Source organism: Sylvia atricapilla, chromosome 11 (genome assembly GCF_009819655.1).
Source record: "Sylvia atricapilla isolate bSylAtr1 chromosome 11, bSylAtr1.pri, whole genome shotgun sequence".
In the NCBI taxonomy this organism is placed as follows: Eukaryota; Metazoa; Chordata; class Aves; order Passeriformes; family Sylviidae; genus Sylvia; species Sylvia atricapilla.
In genome coordinates, this window is record NC_089150.1 from 12671691 (window position 1) to 12691241 (window position 19551).

Below are 19551 nucleotides of genomic sequence, written 5' to 3' on the forward strand. Positions count from 1 at the left end.
TATTATGTGCTATATATCCTATCTGTGTATATATACAATGTACATTGCATCATATGTTGATGATGCATGTATTTGGTATATATACATAAGTATTATGTAAAATGCATACCATTAATACATGTTATGCTAATATGTAGCTGATTTTACATGTAGTGTTTTTTCATTTCAAATTAAATCAGGCAAGTTGAAGTATCTGACATTTTCACTACTTTATCATTTTAGCAGAGCATAGTCATCATGTGACCAGCTCTTATTTGCTTTTCTATTAATATATCAATTTAACAGTCGATATTAATATTGACTTTTTGAAATGTTTGATGTTTTCTGTGGCTGTTTGAAAAACAGAAAAGATGCTTTAAAAATAATTATGACTTTTTGTGTGTGTTTATCTGTTTTAAATGAATGTATTTATTAGACCAAATCTAATTTTCAAATACAAATAAAATACTGCTTTAAACTGAAATCTCGAGGTGGGGGATGGAGGGGAGGGTGGGATGAGCAGATGATGTTTATGCAGTTCTTTGGTGTTACACTTGCATGTGAGCAGTCTGCACAGTCACTCCCTGCTGAAGCTGATGGAACCTGGCCAGCCAGCAGCCAACACAACAATTTGCTGCTACCTGATAGAAACTGTCCTGCTGACAGACACAGGAAAGAGCCGTGGAGATCACAGCTGGAGGAGCAAGATAGAGCATGGTAGAAAGCAAGGCAGGCTCAAACACTGAACAGCTGTGGATCTTTAGAGCCCAGCTGTCCCACATAGGCCTTCTCTCATTTTTATTCCAGCAACTGACATCACAGGGCATGCTTTTTCTACAAGTGTCTCTTGTCCAAACCCTTCCAGATATTAACAGATGACTGTATTTTTGCAAAACAAGGCAGAGTTCCTGGAGATTTATAAGGACACCTTCCATATTCAGAACTCTAGTTATTTATGAGGTTTTATTGCAAATTGTAGCAAAATGCTCTCAGTTAGTAGGTTCCCAACTCTGAAGTCTGTCTTTTGTTACATTGATACTTCTTGAAAAGAAAACAGTCTCAGATGTTTCTAAATGTTACAATACATGCAGAAATAGTTTTCTTTCTCAACTGAAGATAATCACATTTTATCAAAACTAAAATGTATTTAAAATAGCTAAGTAAAAATCTTTCTGAAGCAGTGTTTTCCTAGTTATTTGTAATATCTCCAGTAGGTAAGAATGCTTTCTTCTCTACTTTTTCTTATCAGAGATTGCATGTCTATTCTGTTAACTTTTACCTGCCAAAAATTATTTGTTAAGTATCCAGTGGAATTAATTTACTGTTTAATAAAATGAGCAGATCGTATCACTCTAAGTGCTTTATTCTTATTATTTCACATAGGTACATTTTTTATTCACATGAAAATTTAAAAATAGGGGCCAGCAAAAATTAGAAGGACATGCATGATGATAATAGCTAAAAATTTTGCCCATGATAGCAAGAATATAAACAAGGGAAGGCTTATAAGAAGCAGTTACATGGAATCTTTTCTTAAACCACGTAATAAAAGCTTTTGGCCAGGCCATTTCAGTTCTTAAATGGAAACAGCAAATGAAATGCCATTGAGACTCATTGTGCTGAGTTGAACTTGATTAAGCTTAGGGTTAGTTATGTCTTTTTGTGGAGAGTAATCTTTTACTCAGGAGTTAACCTGAAAGAATTCAGGAGTTAACCACTTGAAAAATCTGTGAGTCTTGGTGGTATCACTGTGAAATACCCAAAGGAGCTGGGGACAGCGAGAACCTTCCCGTAGAGCCCTGCTGGAGGCTGCACACTGCAGAACTCCATTCCTATCTCAGTTTGTACCTAACATTCACATTGCTGCCCATGGTTTCTGATAACTGAAGGCCACTGTACCTCAAATTATTACCATGATATTTTTGTGTGTTGTATTTTTGTCTGAGTTAGATGTTTGTTTCTCTTTTGTCTAGAAAATTACTCTAATGATCAAAGTATACTTTAATTTCTAGCAGTTTGCTTTTGATAGAGAAACAAATTTTCTTAATGGACCTTAAGGAAACAATGCATCTAAGGAGTCATACATTTTAAATATGTATAGATGTATTATCTTGGTTTTAATATTTGCAACTCCTGTTCAGGAGAAAAAAATGGCATTTAGCGATTCAGGTGGCAGCCCATCTACATGTACTGTCGCTGAAGCTGTTCAAGTAGCCTCAACCAAAATTCTAATGTGAAAAATTAGAAGAGGTCAGGAGTTTGTGGAGGGGTGGGGCATGTGCATGCATAACATTTCTCTTTTTTTTTTTTTTTTTTTTTTTTTTTTTTTTAAATGAATTAGCTGTTTAGCACTTTTAACTCCACAAAATGTTTCATAATGAAATATAAATAGCTGTTGGACCGTGCTAAAAGAATATCTGAAAGCTCTTACATTATTAAAGAGCTTGGGATTTGGCTAAGGCACTAAAAGAGGGTTTAAGAGATTTGGATGCTTTTTTTATGATCCCGGTTTGCTGTGAGGGTGAAGCTGTCCAGCCATCAGCCAGAGGGGTCCGTGCAGCTCCCTCCTGCGCCGTGCTCAGGGCCATCGGACACGACGGGTGACGGGTTAATCACCTGGCGGCCATGTCGGCCCCAGCAGGTGCTGTCACTGCCCTATCAAAGAGGAGAACAAGCCCATTGACCCGTTGCCGGCAGAGTTGCCCTCGCCAGCACCCCGCTAAGCAGCGGTGGGGCGGGCTCCCCGGGCCGGCCGCGGTGTGTGCAGCCCCGGCAGAGGAGCCGCTGTCCCTGCCCGAGCAGCTCCGGCCGCCCGCTGCCCGTTTCGGAGCCCTTGCCTGGCGGGCCGCGGGGAGGCGCTCCCCCCGCTCCCCGCAGGAATGGTTCGGCCTTCCCTGCTGCCCGCTTGGCCCCTCCCACTGCGAGCGGCTCCGGGGGGAGCGGGCGGGGCGACGCGAGTCACCTGACCGAGCGCGGCGGGGCCGGGGTCGGGGCCATGTCGCGGCGGGAGCGGGGCCCGGAGCTGGGGCCGGGCGGTGCCGAGGCGGCTGCGGAGGATGTAGAGCCTGCGGAGCCGGAGAGTCCTGACCAGTGCCTGTCGCTGCTGCCCTGGGACCGCTTCTCAGCCTGGCTGCACTGTGTATGCGTGGTGGGCTTCGACCTGGAGCTGGGCCAGGCCGTGGAGGTACGTGCGGCGGGGGGCACCGCTCACCCTGCGGCTGCGGCGGGGCCGCGCCGGAATCGGGCGCTTCCTCTGGGCCCGCTGTTGCACAGAGGCGGGGAAAGCTCGGCCGCGCCTGAGGAAGCGTGGTTGTGCGGAGCCCCGGAGCGGCGAGCGGGGCAGCGCCCTGGGGAAGCCGCTCGGCTGTCCCGGCTGAGGCTGGTGGTTCTCGGGCAGCTCTTCTCATGGTGCTGCTCGTGCTGTCAGTGGGCGCTTTTAAATGGTTTGCATCGCTTCCCGAGATTTGTATAAAGCGTATAGTCGGCTTTCTTTGCATACAAATAGCGCGGATTTCTATAGCATCTAGGTGTTAGAAAGGGTGATAATAAGGAGAATGTGAGTGGTCTTCATAATTAACAGTGTTCTCCAGGTCGCTGAGGCGTGTGGAAAGGTACTCTACGGATTTGAAGCGTTTTCCTTCAGCACAAGCTGGATGCCGGCCCGTGGCAGTGTCACAGCTACTCCCAGCTGTGCCCTCCGTGGAGCAGGCGGGGACAGCTGTGCACTGCTTGGGAAGTGCACGGGGAGCTCAGTGCTGGGAAATGGAGAGGAGAATTAGCCTTCGCATCACTTTCACATCCTGTTTCACCCTGTTCACCATGTGACTGTGCAGCAAACTATTGGTCTTTAAGTAAAGTGTCTTTTTCTTTCTTTTGCGTTAAAGGGGTGCCAGTATAAATGCATGGCAGACTGGCCTAAAATTCAACCAGTCCAACTATTATAGTATGTTAAATACATAACTGTTGGCCGCAGAGAAATGCAGATAAAACCCCAGCATATTGTGCTAATTATCTGCGTTCTCTTCCCTTGATGTTTTAAGGTGATGTTAACAACAAAGACAAGCATTTCTGTATAATCTGTGACTTGGGCAGCTGTTGTGCTCAGTGGCTGAAGGAACCACAGCCTCTGTCCTGGCTGCAGACTTCTGAGCTGACAGTCATGTTAATTTAACTGGGTTCATAAAATGTGACTTAAAACGTCTACAGAACTAATGCCTGTTTTTTTGGGTTTTTTTCCAGTATGTAGCTGCAGGAAGAATAATTTGCTTTAGTTTATATAGGAATTCTGGGAAGAAACACCTGCTAGTGAGGAAAATGAGTATGAATTCAAGTCTGTTTGCTAATCTTTTGCTGAAATGTGGATAATTTTAGCATCATTCAGCTACTGAAAGAGTATCGTGCAGTATACAGCTGCTTAGCATAAGATAGCAAAGGAAAGTATTGAGAGTTGGAAAAGAGACAGTGATGGGTTTACTACATGCAGAATGCAGGTGTTCCACTTGTATATGCTTCAGCTTCAGTTGTGCTAATAGTGTCTTACACAGCTGGACATCAGGTAGGAGACTGAGGGAAAAAATGCCCTGAAGATTTTATGGCTGGAGGACAGAAAGGTGCTTAGTCAGAGATCAGCCATTGGGTGTATCTGTTGTTTTCTATAGAGTAGGATAGTGTTATCTTCTCAGGAGATAAATTTACGTACATTTAGTAGAACAAGATGAAGTGAGATAATGGGATGTTAGCTGTATGATCAGATGAGGATTCTGCATGAAGCTACTATTCCTGTGTTGAACTTCTGCTCTTTGACTAGCTTCCGTCTTTGAAAGTCCTGAAACCCTCTTTGAAACATGATCCTGGAATTTATGTCAAATTTACTCTGCTTATAAGCTAGCCACCCATTTCAGGAGGTCTGGAGTGAATTCTTTTGAGGACCTTTTTAGGTGAAGTTTAGGTGTCTGAGGTTTGTCCTCTTTCCTGTATATTCTGTTCCCACTTGCTTGCATAATCATTGATTTTGTAAGTCCTCTTTTTTGAAATAATGGTGCTTTCGCATCTTAGGTTGTGTTGCATTGCCTTTGATTTCTGTGTTGTAAAAACTTGCTACATGATCTATTTTTTCTGTAAGTACAAAAAGCCATGGCTTTGAGTGTATTCCTTGAGTTTTCACGGTTATCATTAGGGACTAGTGTTCATCCTTCAAGAGCTGGTAATAATATAGATCGTGTTTTGTGGTTGAATTTTGGTTACTCCAGCCTAACTTTTGATTGCAACAGATATCAGACAATAATGTGCTTTAAATGTAATCATCTACTGCATTTTGCCTGTACAAGTTAAATCTAAAAGATGTGATCTGGCTCTCCTTTGAGACCTTTTCAGCAAAAATCATAAATACTCTGAACATTCACTCTGAATGTAACTCTTTAAATAAACGTGTGTGGTCTCTAACTGGTATCCAAAATACCTTGTAAAGATGGGTGATCAAGAAAGCTTAAAAGCATATGAAGATAAGAACTGAGACATAATATTAATAGCTTACAATTGAAAATGTCTTAAAGCTAGGAAAGTGTTTGGGGGTTGTATTGTTAAAATATTTGATGGAAACTTACTGCTTATACCCAGCTTACTTTCAAATAAAATAATACTGGTTTTTTTCCTGTAGGTGATATATCCTCCACATTCCAAACTCACAGATAAAGAGGTAAGTATATAATTTGCTGTATATCATTTGGTTTTAGCTTAGGAAATATATAAATATATTGTATCTCAGGAAATATAACAGCTCTCTTTTCTTTTCCCTATCCTTTAGAAAACCAATATTTGCTATTTGTCTTTTCCAGATTCTAATTCGGGTAAGTGCTTTGTTCACTCTGTAGTTGTCTGTTGTTGGACTAAACTGTGTTAAAAAAGAATTTGACAGGATGTATTCTGGGCTTTGGATCAAATACATACTTATATATCTTAATTAATATTGCAATACAGAAATGTTGCAGCTAAGGTTAAATACAAAACTGCAACTGTCTGCATTGCAGTAAGGTCTGAGGATTCTTCTCTGGTTTATGTAAGTGTGTAAGACCTTCCAGATGACATTTGTGCAGACGTTTCAGAATATTTGGCAACTAAAGAATTAACATCTTAATCTTTCTCTTTAAAAAAAAATAATAGTATTGTCACTGTAGAGAGGAGAGTAGGCATGGAATTTAAAGGACTTAATAAAGCAGATGGATGTATATGGAACCCTCTTCTCATAAAGGATTAAATGTATATTTTCTAAATTCACAACAGTAAAACTGACTTTTAAATTCAAAAGCATTTTGAAAGAACAGTTGTGAGGGGAAGACCTCAGCTATCTTCTCGATTCTTGCTGTGTCTGCAGCTGTGTGTGGTCCTGCTTGTTAAATTATTCTTGAATCTAAACTGCTGCTCTTCTGCTGCCAAAGAGAAATTGGGGCATGTGGCTGATGGGTTGGACCACCTGCAAAAAGCAATGGCAGACGTTCAGACAGTTCCTTTCACATTTATTTCTATACAAAAGTCAAAACATGCAGGACCAGCATTGTGCCTGTAACTGCATTGACTCTGTGCCTTTGAATGCTCTGCAGTATGACAGCTTGAATGGGGGTGATGCAGATGTGGGCTTTTAATGTGTGTAAGCTCTATCTTATATAATTTTGCAAAGTATTTTGGCTAGTTTTTCTCCTTTATCTAAATGTCACTAAAATTAATATATTTTCTCTGTTCTTGCTATTCTGTATGTAAATTGAGGCACAGCTTCTTTCTGTTAGTGAAATATGAATTAACTGTATCTTTTAATTACTCTCATTGTTAATGGTTATGAATATCTTCAGTCTTTAAAAGGTATCTTGAAGGTACAAAACCATGTGTTAGGAACAAAGGTTGCTTTCTTAAAATTCTTAAGAATTTTTTTTTTTATTTTGGTGTATTTTTTCAAATAGGAGTGTAGTAAAGTTGCTTCAGGCAGAATAGGTATATGCAAGGAGGTTTTGCTTTCAGCAGGGAAAAACTCCACTTTTTTCTTTTAATAATGTCCCTATTAAGATCTGTTTGTTCTTGATCATTCTTGGTAGGCTTAAGTTTCAAATTATGTAGAGGGAATAACCTGTGTAAAACATGCCTTTCACAAGGCTGGAAGTGTATCCTATCTGTTAGGATTTATTTTTTCATCATAGGCCTTAACATAAAAAGAAAAGCTTTATGTAAGATGACAGTGAAGGAAGTTATTGGCTTGCAGCTGCATTTGAGGTCAGTCCATCCCAGATTTTCATGGCTCAAAAGGTTAATTCAACTTTTTTCTCGGATTACTACAAAGAGATATTATTCCAGTACTTGTGGCTGTGAATTTAGAGGAGAAAATTGATTTAATCAGCTACTAGATCACAACACTTGTGGTTTTAAACTGAATTTTACAGTACAGTGGTCTTTAAAATAATGCTTTTACTTTCTCTGCATGGAAAATTGAAAAAAGAATAGACATTTCCAATCTTTTCTGAAAGAACTTGTTAAATAAGAAGACATCATATTCTGAATGTTATTTTAGCATATTAATGATTAAGGGTAATTTAGGTCTTCTGTGTGTAGGTTTTTATAATTGTTTGTGAGGGGTTTTTTTCCTTTGGATGAAGAGAATGCACTTTGAAAAGCTCAATCAAATGCTTAGTGCTGTGTTATTGGCATGTGCTGTGTTTTTCTCATTGCTGAGCACTGGCAGTTATGTGCTGGAGTTGAATGGTCCCATCACACCATGTTTAGTTAGATGCTTTTAGTTTTGTCTTGGTGCATTGAGGGTTTCTGGCTGCAGCTTCAAGGGGTTCTGAGACTCAGAGCTGGGTGCTCTGGGCATGTCAGTGTTACTGGCTGAGGGGTTGGGCTGTCTGTGCTTGCTGTAGCAGAATGTGTGGGACTGAAAGAGAAGATGAAATGGAACTTTCAAGTCTGGTGAAACAGTTCCCCAGAGAATTAGTTACGTTTTTCTTTAAGAAATTAATTTTGATAGAAATGAAGGAAAACTTCACTCCTTGGGGATATTACTGGGAAGTCATACTCAATTTCACTGAGTTTTCAGCAATTAGCTTTGCAGCTTTCAAAGTGATGAATCCTAGACCTGCCTGTGGAGTTACAGGTTGGCATAATGCACTCCTACAGTATGATTTCTGTGTGAACTGTGTGGTGTCAGAGAGGCAAAGTGCAGCCATATAGCAGAGGAATGATGTGGCTAAAATGATCAAAACTATACAGGCATGCCAGTGAAATGGGTAATGCCAGTAGGAGAACAGCCATTTGACCTGTTTGAGGACATGATAGTCACTGTGAGGCAGTGATTTTTTTTTCCTTGTTGCAGACAGTATATTTACTGTTGCCAAAGATGCCAGATTTTTCACTTATAAATATATAAATGTTCACAAGAGCAATGCAAGGTAAATAAAGCAAAACTCAGGTACTTCTTTGGCTCTAAGCAAGTGCTCATGCTAAACAAGGCTCAAACTCAGAATACTGTGTTTGTTGTTTATCTCTTCCTGCATCTAGGTTGTCTTGGGGACACACAGTTTTGTTTTAGATTCCGACGCTCTCCTGGAAGGAAGGTCTCATTGTGTTGTTTTCTGGACCAATTGGATAGAGAGCTACCAGTTTACTTAAAGGTTGGAAATGAGAAAAAATGAACTTAAATTTCTTTTGGGTAATGTTAATTTGTGGGTCTTCACCTTTAAATATAACATTTGAAAAGAATAATCTCTGAACTGGATGTCCTGAAAGTCAAAACACATGTTTGTTGTAGCTTATTATTATTATTAGTTTCATTAGCTGTTCTTTGTTTTATTAGTATGGATTTTGGATTACAATGAATTAAATTGAAGCCCATATCTATTTCATTATTGACTATAAACCTGTAGATCAAATTGTAAGAGCCATTACTGTTGTGGAAATACGAAGTGCTTTATAACTCAATTAAAAAATTCCAAGCAACTTGGGCTGTCTCAGTTTCCACCCTTTCACTTTTTGAAGATGGACCAGTTACCTAAAAGAAGTAGTGGCCAAAAGTTGTTCTCATCACGTCCATAGGGAATATTGGAGGCTCTGGGAGCCTGATTCTCAAACTCAATTTAGTTCTGTTTATATGGAAAATACTTGAATTCCTGTTTGTAGAAAGGATGAAGCTGATGTCTTGTCTTTGAAATGTGAGAGGCTACTTCCTTAATATTCCAAGAACCTTTTGTAAAACTAATACATTGAAAGGCTAGGTTTTATTTCCAAGTCAGGGCTTTAAGGTTTTTAACTGCTAAAATCTTTCTAGTGCTACTTATTAAAGTTGATTTATTCCTCAAGAAATTATTTCTATTTTTAATTTCACTGTGTGTCAGGAGAATGTAGATATGAAAATAATAAAGCCAGAAAGATGTTTTCTCTTTGAAGTACTTACTAAAAAAGATAATGCTAATAAACACAGTAATCCTTCTAGTTTATTATATCTAATCAAATTTGGAGCTCGCAGGGGCATAGGCTTTTAAACTGTGTGTCAAATGCTTCAAAAATGATGGCAGTAACAGGTGGTTGTATTGCATTCTTTCCTTTCTTTTGCAGAAAGATTCAGCATATTACTATGGCTATGTGTATTTCAGACAAGTTCGAGACAAATCATTAAAAAGAGGCTATTTCCAGAAGGTAATTTCAGTTCTTTTAGGAAAGTGTTAATTTGGAAATTAATTTTTTTAGTGACTGTAGAGGAAGAGGAAAACTGTGTTGCTCTCTAATTAAATTAGTTGCTAATTTATAGTGAATTGGTCTAATTTTACATCAGCTATGCTGTGTTCTAGCTCTGTTGTCAGAAGAGAGAGTTTTGTGTCTGTGTTTAAAAACAAAAAGTTGGGAAGTTTTGGGAGTTGTTTGCAGCTTGCCTGTAGTCAGATGTGTGGTGTGGTTGGCTCCCGTGTGTGTGATGTGTGAGAAAAGTCCCACTTGGTGTTGTCTGAGGGTAACAGGTGCAGAAACTGAGGTCAAGTGTTGACTTGCAATTCTGTTTTGTTACTCTTTATTCCAGTCGCTGGTCCTCATCAGCAAGCTGCCTTATGTCCATCTCTTTCGTACCATGCTTAAGCAAATAGCACCAGAATATTTTGAAAAAAGTGAAGCTTTCCTGGAAGCAGGTAGTGGTCCTATAATGTTGAGCTCTTACACTATCACAAGCTACTTGTGGAGAAATAAACAACACTGTTGTGTTCTAGTTTGTGGGTTTGTCTTCTTGCAGGGTAGAGGGTTGAAATTTTAGCAAACTGGCTTGACTTCTAGATCATTGAACAGAGCTAATTCTGGATCTTCCCTAGGAGAGTTGGAGGTTCCACCTGAAGCACATCTAGGGTTGTGTGTGTTTCAGAACCAGCTGTTGGGCACATGGCAGCTGGAGCTGATGGCAGTCCTTAGTTTGCACTCTTCACCACCCAAGTCCTTTTGGGCAGTCTGACAAGTTTTGCTAAGCAACTGTACAAATGTCATCTTGCTTGAGGTTTGTTTTTTTTTGTGTGTGCGATTTGTTTGTTTTTGACTAAATGGAAAAAGTGACAGAGCAGCACTGGTAACAGGTGCCTCAGCCTTACTGCAGAGCTGAAAGAGCTGGGAAAGGCAAGTAGAAAAGTTATTTGCTCTTTGCCTGGAAGAGCTCTGTTTTGTGTACTGTGCCTGTCCCATACAACTTTCATGGTTTTTGTTTTCACTGAGCGAATTTGTGTAAACCATGAAAGAATTGCATTTTTCAATCACCTGTTTTCTTGAGAGGTTATATTATGAGCAATATAAGCTCTAGAGAAACTATGAGAATTATAGATTATATTCATAATGATTTACAAGAAAATGCTGGAAAACTTTCTAGCCAAGCTACCAACCAGCTTTTTCCTTAACTGCTGGTGTTTATTGGTTCGACAGTAGCCAATATACATAAATGGAGGGGTTTTTTCAAATTTTTTTGGTATGTACTTCCATGGTTTATCAGATAACATTTCTTCAACTAATTTTAAGTCTTGTTGCTGCAAAAAATGGAAGACCAGAGCGCACTGTTTTCTTGAAATGAAAGTCTTTGTAGTTCTAGTGGAATAATACATAATGACCAAAAGGCTGTAGAACTTGTTTAGTTTGATTGAGAGACAAGTAGAACTGCTGTGGACTATTTGCTCTAATTGAAAGTTGCAGTGTGCACAAAGGTGACTCTGTGATCCTGGTTTATAACTTGCAGAAACTGTTGTACTTTTCTTTCAGTTTGTAGCGACATTGATCGTTGGCCACCACCAGTTGCAGGGAAAGTTCTGCAGTTGCCGATTATGGGTGTTATTATGAAGGTAAGGACTCTTGCACTTGTCTTCTCTGGGGCTGTACACCTTTTTCTGTACAGTTCCTCACTGCCTCGTCACTTGTTTTCATTGTCCTGTTCTTCCAAGCAGGAGTAGATGTTAACAGCACCCAGAGTGAGGGTCTGGGAGATCTTGATTAGGTGCTTTGATTGGTGGGAGGAGGGGAGGATTTTTTATAGTGCTTGGGTTAATATTTAATTTTAGTAACTACTAAAAAGTGGTGTTTCAATACAACTACTAATTGCAGTGTCTGTATTATCCCTCTAGAATTTGCATTCTAGGAGAATTTAGTGCTAACTATGTTTGTCAAATCAAGCATAAACTAACGCTTGAAAATACTGAGTTAAATTCCAATTGAGCAAATTAAATATATTGATGAAAATCATTCTTATTCCTGAAAGATGACGAGTAAAAATCTTTTTTGTCTCACACACCAGAAATAATTGCTTGTGCTGTTTATATTTTTGAATGGCAGTGAAATATGTCTGAAGAAAGTTATTAAAGAAGTTGTATCTAGCACACAGACAAGAACTGTAGAATTTAAACAGTAGTTAAGAACTGGGCCTCTTGTAGTCATATTAATTTCATAATCCATACAATTAAATGGATTTGATTAAATCAGAGGTTACAGCCAGAAGTACCTTCTCGGGAGATACTCTCAAGTTTATGGAAAGACATGTGTGCATCCCCAGGGAGAGAAAGAAGTTTCTGAAGCTGTTCTAAAAGCAGAAATTTAATAAAATGGTGCTGAGTGATGAGGAGTGTCAGATAAGTCTTGTTTGGGTATTGCCTACATTTATCTCATCCATAATTCTTACCTATAAGAAGTGAAATTATATTCCTAAACTGAGTAAAGCCATAATTTACTGCCCAGTGATATTGTCCCTGTTTTTTTACACTGCTTGAGCTGTTTTAAGTGTTGTGTATAGATGGCATCCATTTGTGCATACCAGCTTCCAGTATAGTACTCAAGACTTACAGATGCAAACTGTGAGGCCGGAGAAGTATACTTATGTTCAGACTATTTGTTCAGACTGTTTGGATTCTGTCTCACTCACCAGAACATCTTGATGTTTTTAGGAGAGAATTTTTTCTAAAAGTAATCCTGTACCATCATAAACCCTCAACACTTTATTTCAGATCATTCTTTCCAACATTTAGAGGTATTTTTATTGAAATTATGGTAACAGTTTTGACTTATTTTACCAATAGTCTCTTTTTAAACTGGAGTATTTTTTTCATATTCTGTTATTCAATTTACAGTTGGAAATTCTGTAGGTGGAAGTTCTGTAGAGCAAATAAGCATCATGCTGCAGTATATCCTCTCGAAGTATTACAGATTGTCTCTAAGTCAGCATTATAAGTGTCTGCCGGATTTAATACAAGGGAAAATAAATCTTTCTTTTTCTTTCCAAGTTGCGGATTCCAACATATCGTGACAAGCCTGGAACAACACCGATAGTACAGAATATGCACCAGGTAGTGATTAGATACTGATATTATATATAGCCCCAGACAAAGCTCAACATCTGCTTTTATTCTTTTAACTTGTTAGAAAAGATTGGTAGCAAATCATCATATACTATGATAATAATGAAATCCGGAATTTTTGAAACTTTGAATGGAGTAGTCCAGATTTGGATTCTTCATAGAAAGAATATTCTAACCTAGTTACCCTGAGCAGGGAGAGATATCCAAGTCCCGTAAGAAGATAGTTGGCTGACAAAATTACTAACCTGAACACCCTTTTAATGTTTGGATTGTTTTGAGGGTGAATCCAGAATTAAAAGTCTTTAGCCATAAAAGACGTTTATAAAACAAATCTGTATGTGTCTTCGTGTGCAGTTGTTCAAAACAGCTTCAGTATTTTATGTATTTTCTGGACTGAAAGCTACATGCCTGCAAGTGGGGGTGTGTGTGTGTCTTGGGAGATGTCTCATAGAGCACAAAGGTAGTTGTGGAAATGATATACTATATACTGCAGCAGTACATAAATAATTAGACTATATGCTGTCTACTGTCTGTAAGCATTTAAGGGAAACCATTTCATTTAATACCTAGGTGTTCTGATGACTAAAAACCAAGCATTGCGATGTCTTTTAGGCAGATGCTCAGATCTCCATGGCTTTACCGACTGTTCATGAAGTAGATCTTTTCAGGTAGGAGTTTGAACTGCTTAATTCCTAGCTGTGAACTCCCACATGTTTTTTGATTTATGACAGTTACTTAACACATCTCGTGGCTTTTAAGCTAACATTTATCAGTGTTGGCTTTAATGTTTTTTTTCTTTAAAGTTTGCTAAAACACAGTTTGGACAATATACAGGCTGATACTGCAGTAAATAAACAAGTTAATTAAATGTTCCATTTTACAAGAGTATTTTATGTTTTTCAAATTACTATTAAAATACTACCACAAACTTCTTTTTTATGCCTTTACTAACCAGAAGAAAGATGTATTTTATGGTGTCAAATGTATTAAAATACCTCACTGTGTTTTTAGGTGTTTCTGTCCGGTGTTCTTTCACATTCAGATGCTTTGGGAGCTGGTGCTGCTGGGAGAACCGCTTGTTGTGATGGCACCATCACCAGCAGAGTCTTCAGAAACTGTGTTGGCCCTTGTTAGGTAAATGCAGTAGAGCTTTCTAACTATAACTAAGGGAGTCGATGTAATTTTGTAGCTGAGTGGACCTTCATTTGCTCTGTGTGACAAAGCATTACAAGTTTTAGATTTGCTTGTCTTTCATGAAAGTTTGCACTGAATACATAAATCAGTTCGTGCTCCTTGTACCTTGCAGCTGTATTTCACCATTGAAGTACTGCAGTGATTTCAGGCCATACTTCACCATCCACGACAGTGAATTCAAAGAATACACAACTCGCACACAAGCCCCGTAAGTAAATCAAACTCTCTGGAAAAGATGTTGCTCAAAGCCACTTGTAACCATACATTTGGATTAAAATACTGTTTAAGTACTCTGGATTTCTGTCATTAGAGAATTAGGTTTAGAATTTTTTTTGTAAGATTTGTCTTGCAGAGTGCAGTAATTAGCTGATTGAAGTTTTTATCGCAATTAGATATGACTAAGAAGTTATGAAACAATGCCATAATTAAACTAGGCTTGTGTTTCATAGGATACTTCTCTACAGAATAAGTCAAACTGCAAATGTGAAACCAGAAAAGTTCTTGCTTTTCCATAAGGGTTTGTCTGTGCAACACCAGCTCCAGAGTAACTCCTTGGGAAATTCTGCTGTAATTGTTTTAATTTTTAATTAACTGCTAGACAAAGTGACCTGTAGAATTCAACATCCATACAGCTATTTAGTAAAACTAAGTCAGTTGTTGTTCCAGTTAAGACAATTTAAAAATCAAATATCTTTACACTAAATTTATTAGGTTATTAATGCAAGTAAGTCAGAAGTTAAGCTTATTTTTTAAGAGTGTGAATGTCCATAACCAGTGATGTTTGAAATTGCTTTAAGGAAACGTTTTTTCCCCCTTTATTTTTTTTTAAATCCTCCTCTTATTTTGAGAGCATATACCTCCAGTATTTCTTAATATATGTTATTTAAATGCAGCTTGATTTGGGAATGGAGTGCATACATTAGATTCACTGATTTTTTTTATAGATAAATTTCTTCTAATATCTCAACAGGTAGAGGTCGTTTGTTTAGATTTTTTGTTTGCTTTGTTGTTTTTTTAATTGCAGTTTTCCTCACAGTGGATGTATTGCCAGAGATAGAGCAGTCGAGAAACACATAAACATAGGCAATATGTTTTAGATTGTGTTCCATGGGAATGGTGTTGCAGTATGTAATTTAGTTGCTAAAAAGAAAATTCCAGGAAGAATTTGGTCAAACTTTAGTAACCCGTGTTTCAAAATTCCATCCACTCTTCTGTAGCAAAATAGAAAGGTTGGTCACTACATGGATTAGTATTTGAAATAGAGCTGAAATTGCCCTGACTTCCTGACAGAAAACAAGAAGTTGGAAACATTGGAAATAGGTTTTTAAAACCATGACTCTAAGAAGGTGAAGAATTCAAATGATGCCTATTCTGTGTATTTTATTGTCTTAGCAAGAGGGGAGCAGGGAAACGTACGGGTACTGTTCAGAAAGTGTTAAATTTGGGGATTTTTAAGATCAATCTAACAAAATGATGATAACCTATTTTTAACCAGTTTCAGTGAGACTTACTGCTATATTCCTTAGCTGATGTTTGACTGTAAAATGGATGGCAACCACTGTATTGAAAAACATGTTCATATCTCATCATATCAGCGCTATAAATCCCAAATTTTGCAGGCCTATGCTGTAGCAGCAGCACTGTGCTCTTACTGCCTCTTGTTCCCTTTGTGTCGCTGTGCACCCCTCAAGCCAGATGCCAAGCACAGAGCAGACAGAAAAATCTGGCTGAGTATGAGCTGAGGCACAGTGCTCTTAATGTGCTTGTGCTACATCACTTGGTAACTGCTGCTTAAAACAAGTGGGGTATCAAGTGTCTCATTTTCTTAATGACGTGCACGTTCAAGTACTGAGAGTTTGTTATAATCAAACATTGAAAAGTAGCAGTTTGTCTTTGAAATACGGGTCAGATTCCTGCTCATAAAAAACCCAAACATAAAACCAATAAATCACAAACCCTCAATAGCAGATAACGTGCTGTTCTCACCATTGCAAGTGGGCAGCATTTAGGCAAGTCTAAGCAGATGATGTCATTTTTATTCTTCGCTGTTGTTTGTACTTTAAGATGCCTCTGTCTTATTTTCTGAAACATTGAAACTTGGATAAATATTTGTGCTCTTATGTGCAATTTAAAATGTAACTCTTAAATACCAAAGGAAAATAATTTCACGTTAAGAATTTAAGGTGACCTTTTGTATTTGTTAAGGCAGAAGCTCTTCCTGTCATATTTTAAACATGGTGATTACTTTTCTAGGCCATCTGTTATTCTAGGGGTGACAAATCCCTTTTTTGCTAAAACACTTCAGCACTGGCCTCACATTATCCGAATTGGAGATATCAAACTTCCAGGTAAAATAGAAGTATTTTTTACAGTCCTGTGCAAAGGGATTTAACTGTGTGCTTATTAGTTTACAAACATATGTAATTATGTTCCATTTATTTAGTTTAATGTTAATTGAATTTTCATGCATGTAAATCTGTCAAGTGAAGTTACAATCTTGACTGCTCTATGTCTTGTCTTTTTAAATCTAGTATTTTACATGTAAAAGATAAGTAATACTCACTAGTAATAATGCTCTACCTTTCACAGAGTCCTGATTTTGTATCTCTACCAATAAGGTATTAAAATGAGACATGATATGTGACTGGTGTTAATTTTAGTGTGAGCACAATGTAATAAATCAGTCACAGCCAGCACAGAACATAGGACGTGTATGAACGCGACATTTGAATGTTACAGTAAAATAAAAAATTGTTGACAATATTTTGATAATATATTTCTAATCTGGCAATATTCCAGTAATTATTAATTGTTCAGTCTGGATGATTTCCTTACATGATTGAATAGAATTTTCATGTAATGTCTGCATAATACATCAATTGTCACCACTGATTTTTGTGTGAAATTCTTGAATGTAGCTGTTTGCTGCTTCAGGTTCACTCTGCTGTTCTGACAGTGGGAATGCATAAATATGCAATTTGGATAAAACACCATACATTTAATTTTTGTAGAAGAGAAGTTCATTTTAACTTCTGAGTACACGGAACTAATTAAGGATTATGTACCATGTTTCAATATAATCAGGCAGGGTTTTGCTTTACTTTAAATACCATGTCCATCTATGGTCAGAATACCTATGGGGGCCTGGGGTAGTGTGGGGAAGAGGTACTTTGCTGCTGTGTAGCTAATGTTTGGAAAGTAGAAGCTTAATTGAACTCTGAAAAGCCATATAAGCAGGTGGCCTTTAAATCTCATACATAGTTTCAAGTATGAAACTCTAGTTTTGATGTAGCTATGGGAAACACTTAGTCGGGAAGTTCTAGAGATGTATGTCTGACCTATCATTAAAAATTTATATTTTATTTCTTGAAGGACAAAGAGGGGGTTCTGATTATTTTTGTTGTTTTTTTTTTTTCTTAATTTCTCTCCCACTCTGCAGTTCCAAGAGCAATTTAACTGTTACTGTTTCTAAAGTGGAGCATCCAAATAGATTTAGGAGGAAGGTTCTGCTGAGGCTGCAAGACCAACAGGGTTTAGGGTCTCCTGGTTGGAGCAGTTTAAACCGGGAAGACATAACAAAAGCCCTTAATATGGCCTGTGACAAAGGGGACTTAAATTCATTTTCTTACAACACTTAATCCATGGATACTATTTTATTTTCTTCTACACAGCTTTTAATTATTCCAAGGTACCAAAGATTTGTTCCCCAAAAGCATTTACACTAAGGGGAACAAAGGAAAATGGAATAAAAATATGAAATTAAGAAAATAATTATTCCCTGCTATATATCCATATGTTAATTGGCTGCTTGGATTCTGAAGGTTATCCTTTGGCTGGTTTTGTTTGTGGGGTTTTTTTTGTTCACTTTTTACTTGTTTGGGTTTTCTGTTGGTTTTCAAGTATTTGTTGTTTTTTTTTTTTCTCTTTTCAACAAGGAACATTTATATGAAGTGAGATGTCTATTTGCTGTTATTCATGTGTTTGCTGGGTGTCTCTGAATATATACTTGGATTCTTGTCAATGTTTCTAATGTTTCTTACAATATTAGACTTGTTTCTTCAAGTAAGGTGACTTTGTGTTTTGGCAGGTGAAGTTCCAAAGCAGGTGAAAGTGAAAAAACTGAAGAACCTAAAAACTTTGGACTCCAAACCTGGTAATAACTTCAGAGTTAAATTGCCAGTGTTTTCATTTTAAAAGGCATACCTTGTTTCTCCTTTGGCTATATGCTGCTTTTTTTCTTTAGATGTTTATACCTCTTACAAGCCATACTTGAACAAAGATGAAGAAATCGTTAAGCAGTTGCAAAAGGTAATGGTCTAGGTCACTTCTTAATGACAGCTGGTATTTTGTGTGCTCTTGTACAGTGGTTTCATATAAGGCTGCACTTTATATAATCAAAATGAAACTGGATTCTAGTTCCTTTGCTCCAGTTCATACCAAAATAGATGTATATGCACCTTCATTGTAGAAGGGCTGCCGCCTTGTTAGCAGCTTCTATAACCATATGAATGGTGGACCTCAATAAGTTAGTTTAATAATTTAGAGAATGAAAGCTATTTTATCTGTTCATCTGTTGAGGTATTCCAGCCTCTGCCACCCCAGCTCTGGTCTCCTTGGTCTAAAAATCTCATACATGAGGTGTGTAAGAGTTTCCAGATTCTAACTGATTTGCAAACATTTCTTTATAGAAACTTTTCTTTTCTTGAGTTTCTTTACATGAAAATAAGATCAGTAATTCCAAAGACAGATAACTGTACAAAAGAACTTGATGCCATTACTTTCCTTCCTTGGTTCTGGGTAGGAAGTTTTATGTGTTGGCGTATGGCAAATGAATACAGTTTCATAATAAATGTTCATAAAAAGTAAACCCACCACAACTACCTACATACTTTAGAGTAACAGACTGACTGTGTTTTGTTTTTCTGTTTTTTTTTTTTTGTTGTTGTTGTTTTGTTTTAAGGGAGTACAACAGAAACGTCCTACAGAAGCACAGAGTGTGATACTTCGGCGGTATTTCTTGGAATTGACAGAAAGTTTCATTATTCCATTAGTGAGTTCTTAGACTAATGGGGTTTTTACATTAATTTATAGGGAGTAGTTTTTCTGGAGTTACCCTACGTCCAGTAGCTCTCCAGTGTGACCTTGAAATCAAGCCTGGGTCCAGCACTGGGCCCAGCTGGTGAGGCACAGCTGCCTCCTGCTGTCACACCTGACACTTGGTGGTGGCCCCACTCCTGTGCTTTGGACACCTTGAGGCTCTGGCCATGCCTGTGCCAAGCCTTGCTGGAGCAGAGATGGCCACAGCTCAGACAGTCTTCTGTGAGTTAGTTCTAACTAATGTTTGGGTAGGGGACTCAGAAAATCTCTTCCAAACACTTGATACAAAGTGTGGTTACTGTTTGGAATCACCCACGATACGAAGGTACCTGTGGAGTGTTTCCAAAGCAAAGAGGGATTGTTTACCAGTGGCTTAAGTTCAGGATATAGATATTCCTTGTGTGCATTTGCTTCCTATCCTTCTTTGCTTTATGTCCTTGAA

The 19551-nt window shown here is 38.0% G+C and overlaps 1 protein-coding gene across 8 annotated transcripts in view; it reads left to right on the forward strand.

Annotated features, from left to right (window-relative positions):
* Window positions 1–19551, forward strand: part of DENND6A (DENN domain containing 6A) — a 28310-nt gene that overhangs the window by 3777 nt on the left and 4982 nt on the right. For 2 of the 8 annotated variants that reach the window (XM_066326720.1, XM_066326719.1), the window contains 14 exons: window positions 5636–5674; window positions 5783–5825; window positions 8518–8630; window positions 9571–9651; window positions 10028–10133; window positions 11236–11315; window positions 12744–12806; window positions 13431–13486; window positions 13830–13952; window positions 14125–14220; window positions 16266–16360; window positions 18100–18165; window positions 18256–18320; window positions 18973–19062. In XM_066326720.1, coding sequence (XP_066182817.1) covers window positions 5636–5674; window positions 5783–5825; window positions 8518–8630; window positions 9571–9651; window positions 10028–10133; window positions 11236–11315; window positions 12744–12806; window positions 13431–13486; window positions 13830–13952; window positions 14125–14220; window positions 16266–16360; window positions 18100–18165; window positions 18256–18320; window positions 18973–19062 — 1116 coding nt within the window. Of the gene's footprint in view, window positions 1–2937; window positions 3164–5635; window positions 5675–5782; window positions 5826–8517; window positions 8631–9570; window positions 9652–10027; window positions 10134–11235; window positions 11316–12743; window positions 12807–13430; window positions 13487–13829; window positions 13953–14124; window positions 14221–16265; window positions 16361–18099; window positions 18166–18255; window positions 18321–18972; window positions 19063–19551 lie in introns of those variants that run through there. The other 6 variants (XM_066326723.1, XM_066326718.1, XM_066326716.1 and 3 more) reach the window with 6 other exon arrangements.